Here is a 3,852-nt window from a genome sequence, read left to right on the forward strand (position 1 = left end):
TTTTTGTCAAAGTGTCGAACATATAAGCACTGAAGTATATTTGATCAATTATAATATTACTTTTCTTTATAATAATGAGCACTCAAGTATTATTGCCTAGTTGTTGTGTCTGATTTTGTTACTATATTTATTAAGAAATAGAACAATTGATCTGTGATGTTCAGTAGTCACTCAGTTAATTTCAACTGTTTCCTTCTGGCACACTCCTTTCCTAAGAATGGGGAGTGTAGTTATACATTACAAAAAAAATTGAGAAAAATTTCTCCCATTTCCTCTGAAAGAGAGAGCTTCAGAGTGAGCTGAACAGAGTGAAGTTTCCAAGTCCCTTCTTCACCCAAGGATGGATAAGTAAGTAAGTGATACAGGTTTAGGCCAAGCTCTATGCACAAAACCCAACTATAGATCTCTGAGTATTGCTAATAGTTCACAGGTCACAAGGCTCTTGGCTTCTTTTGGGATGGGTGAGGGAGCCTTTTTAACATATAATGTCCAGTGTGGACTTGATAAGGACATCAACATAAATGATTAAGCTTTCTTTTGTCTAAGATCCTAAGTATCCACCCCCAGACACCTGATGAATGAAAATGTTTCTGGGAAACAAAACATCATAAAAAGAACAATGCTCTTGGTTCTAATTCCTAAACCTCCATTTGTAAGCTGGGTGGCAACTCGCATTATTACATATATAACATTCCTTTTGAGTCGAATCTTGCCGTAACTTACACTTTCCTAGACAGCTGTGAGCAGGCTGAGAGAGTCTCGGTTTTGAAGCTTATATTAAGAAAGAGTATGGGAAAGCAAAATGGAAAGAGTACGTGGAGCTAGAAAAGGAAGTGAGATGTAGCAGGACTCTGGGAAACCCTACTGACCTCCAGAGCCACCAGCGTCCATACGATCCTGACTGCAAGCTGCCATCTTCTGAGATTCTTCCTATGAGCCCCTAGCCGCCATCTTCTCCGACTCTCCCTACCAGTCACATCGGCCACCGTAGCAGCCACAACAGCGACAGCTACCGCTGAAACTGAGTGTTTGTGCAACGAGGCCCTCCTGGAGAGCAGTGCTGAGGTAAAGACTCCAAGGTCGCCATGGAGAACAAACAGAGTCACCCTGTAAAACTTTATGCCCTGAATGACCGCATACAGTGGGAGAATCAAGGCACAGGGTATGTCACCTCAGTTGACATGCAATCCCAGGGCATGTCTCTATTAGTTACTTCAGAGTCCAGTGGCTCATTACTCCTGGAATCGAAGATATTGCCAGACACACCATGTCAGAAACCAAAGGACACCTTAATTGTTTGGTCTGAAGCTGAGAACCATGGAACGGCACTGAGTTTCCAAGAAGAAGCAGGTTGTCAGAAAATCTGGGAAGACATTTGCCGCATTCAAGGTAAAGACTCTTTAGTCAGTATTACACAGGACCTCTTGAATGATGTAGAAATCTCTGAGGAAACACTAGAAACTGATAATATGGATGACCTGCCTAACTGTGAACTCAGTGAACTTGAAAAAATTGCTAGCTTTGTAATCTCGGCTTTCTCTTCGTCTGACAGTAAGAGAAAGGTGGCCTTGATCTTGGAAAATGAGAACTATATTAAAAAACTACTGCAGCTATTCTACTCTTGTGAGAAGCTAGGATACACTGAAGGCTTATACCACTTGCACACAATTATGAAAGGAATCTTATTTCTCAACAAGATGTCTTTGCTTGAAACCATGTTTTCTGATGAGTGTATCATGAATGTGGTGGGATGCCTTGAATATGACCCTACTTCGCCTCAGCCAAAAAGGCATCGAGAATTCTTGACCCAAAATGCAAAGTTTAAGGAAGTTGTACCCATAACAGCCTGTAAACTTAGGCAAAAAATACACCAAACGTACAGGGTACAGTATATTCAACACATCCTTTTGTCTGCATCATTTGTGATGGAAGAGAATTGTCTCTCTGCTCTTAAAACTTTTATATTCTTCAACAAGTTGGAGATAGTCCACATGCTGCAGAGAGATGACAACATTTTGCCTCAAGTTTTCACACAGTTAAAGGCAAATTCTACTAATAATGATAAACGACATGAACTGATACTGTTTTTCAAAGAATTCTGTACATTCAGTCAGATGTTAAAGCCTCAAAGCAAGGATGCACTATTCACAACATTGACACAAGTGGGAATTCTTCCTACTCTGAAAACTGTAATGAGCCTGGATGATTTGCAAATAAGGACGGCTGCTACTGACATATTTTCTTACCTAGTAGAGCATAGTCCATCCATGATCTGAGAATTCATAATAGAAGAAGCCCAGCAGAATGAACAAGGCAACCTTCTCATTAATTTAGTAATTAAACAAATGACCTGTGATACTGATCCTGAGCTAGCAGGTGCTGTTCTTATATTGGAACTTCTTCGTTATCTACTTGATCCAGGCAATATGTTAATAACACCTAAGTGTGAAAGAAGTAGATTTCTAAATTTTTTCTATAAACGATGTATGCATAACTTCATAGCACCACTTTTGGCCGCTACTTCAAGAGATATATTTGAAGAGGATCATATATTTGGAGCTGACAAAAACAACAAAAATTGCTTCAATAATTACCAAACAGCACATCTGCTTAGCTTAATTTTGGAGATGCTCACATTTTGTGTGCAAAATCACACATATTACATTAAACACTATATTTTGAGAAAAGACTTACTAAGAAATGTCTTGATCTTAATGAGATCAAGGCACACTTTCCTGGTCTTATGTGCTCTTCGTCTTATGAGAAGCATGATTGGCCTTAAAGATGAAATTTATAATAGGTACATCATCAAGGGAAATCTTTTTGAGCCAGTTGTAAATGTTCTTCTGGATAATGGAACTCAGTACAATATGTTGAATTCAGCTGCCCTTTCACTGTTTGAATACATAAGAGCAGAAAATGTAAAGTCTCTCATTGAGCATATAGTTGAAAAGTTTTACAAAAAACTTGAAGGGATTGAATATGTTCAGACATTCAAAGGTTTGAAGTTTAAACATGAACAAGAGAAAAACCGAAAAAGTCAAGTACAGAAGCATTTGAATTCTATGGCAAATAGTAAACTGTGTTTCAGAAGTGCCAAAGTCTTGGAGGAGAAAGAAGTCTGTTTAAAGGAAATATAGAGGAAGGAGAAGCAAGAATGTCACCACTGGAAAATGATTTTCAAGATGTTTATGATAAATTTATGGACATCAAAAAAACAATGGAACATGAAGACAAGGTAAATCTTTGTAAAAAGACATCTTCCGATGACTACAAATTTACTTTTTCCCATTTTGCTGGTGCTGCTAATGAAACAGATAGCCCAGTTGGTAGTACCATAATGAGATTAGTGGATTATCCAGATGATGAGGATGGTGATGATGAAGAAGAAGGGGAAGAAGAAGGAGGAGGAGGAGAAGAGGAAGAAGAAGAAGAGGAGGAGGAGGAGCATACAACCCTCAGGAAAAGACCACATCTTGACCCATAAAGTCTTTATGAGATACTCTCGAAATTATTAAAGTCTACTAAAATTCTGGAAACTTCAGTTAGCTAAAATGTTTGAATTTAAAACTTCCTCATGTGAACTTACAAGTACACAGTAACTAGCAAAGATGCTCAGTGTTAACATCTAGGAAGGTTTAGTTCTGTAAACACCAAGCTTCCAAGAATCTTAATATTGTTTGGAAGGGGTGGGAGAGCAGGTTGATAATATAATATCAATGTAGTTTTGTTCCAGCAGTATATATTAGAAACAGCTATTAACAGTTGTTACACAACCTGTAACGTTACTTGCCTAAAACCATTGGTTATGTTTTTTTTTCTTCAGTTGCTTTCTTTGAAACAAAATATGTT

The 3,852-nt window shown here is 38.1% G+C and overlaps 1 protein-coding gene across 1 annotated transcript; it reads left to right on the forward strand.

Annotated features, from left to right (window-relative positions):
* Positions 1-1,085: 1,085 nt before the first annotated feature.
* PPP4R3C (protein phosphatase 4 regulatory subunit 3C) lies at positions 1,086-3,487 on the forward strand. Its single transcript, XM_045855849.1, is given in 4 exon segments — positions 1,086-2,586; positions 2,746-3,117; positions 3,120-3,374; positions 3,435-3,487. Coding segments are annotated over 4 exon segments (2,181 nt in total).
* Positions 3,488-3,852: the final 365 nt, after the last annotated feature.

Source organism: Phyllostomus hastatus, unplaced genomic scaffold (genome assembly GCF_019186645.2).
Source record: "Phyllostomus hastatus isolate PE091 unplaced genomic scaffold, TTU_PhHast_1.1 phas_scaffold_12, whole genome shotgun sequence".
In the NCBI taxonomy this organism is placed as follows: Eukaryota; Metazoa; Chordata; class Mammalia; order Chiroptera; family Phyllostomidae; genus Phyllostomus; species Phyllostomus hastatus.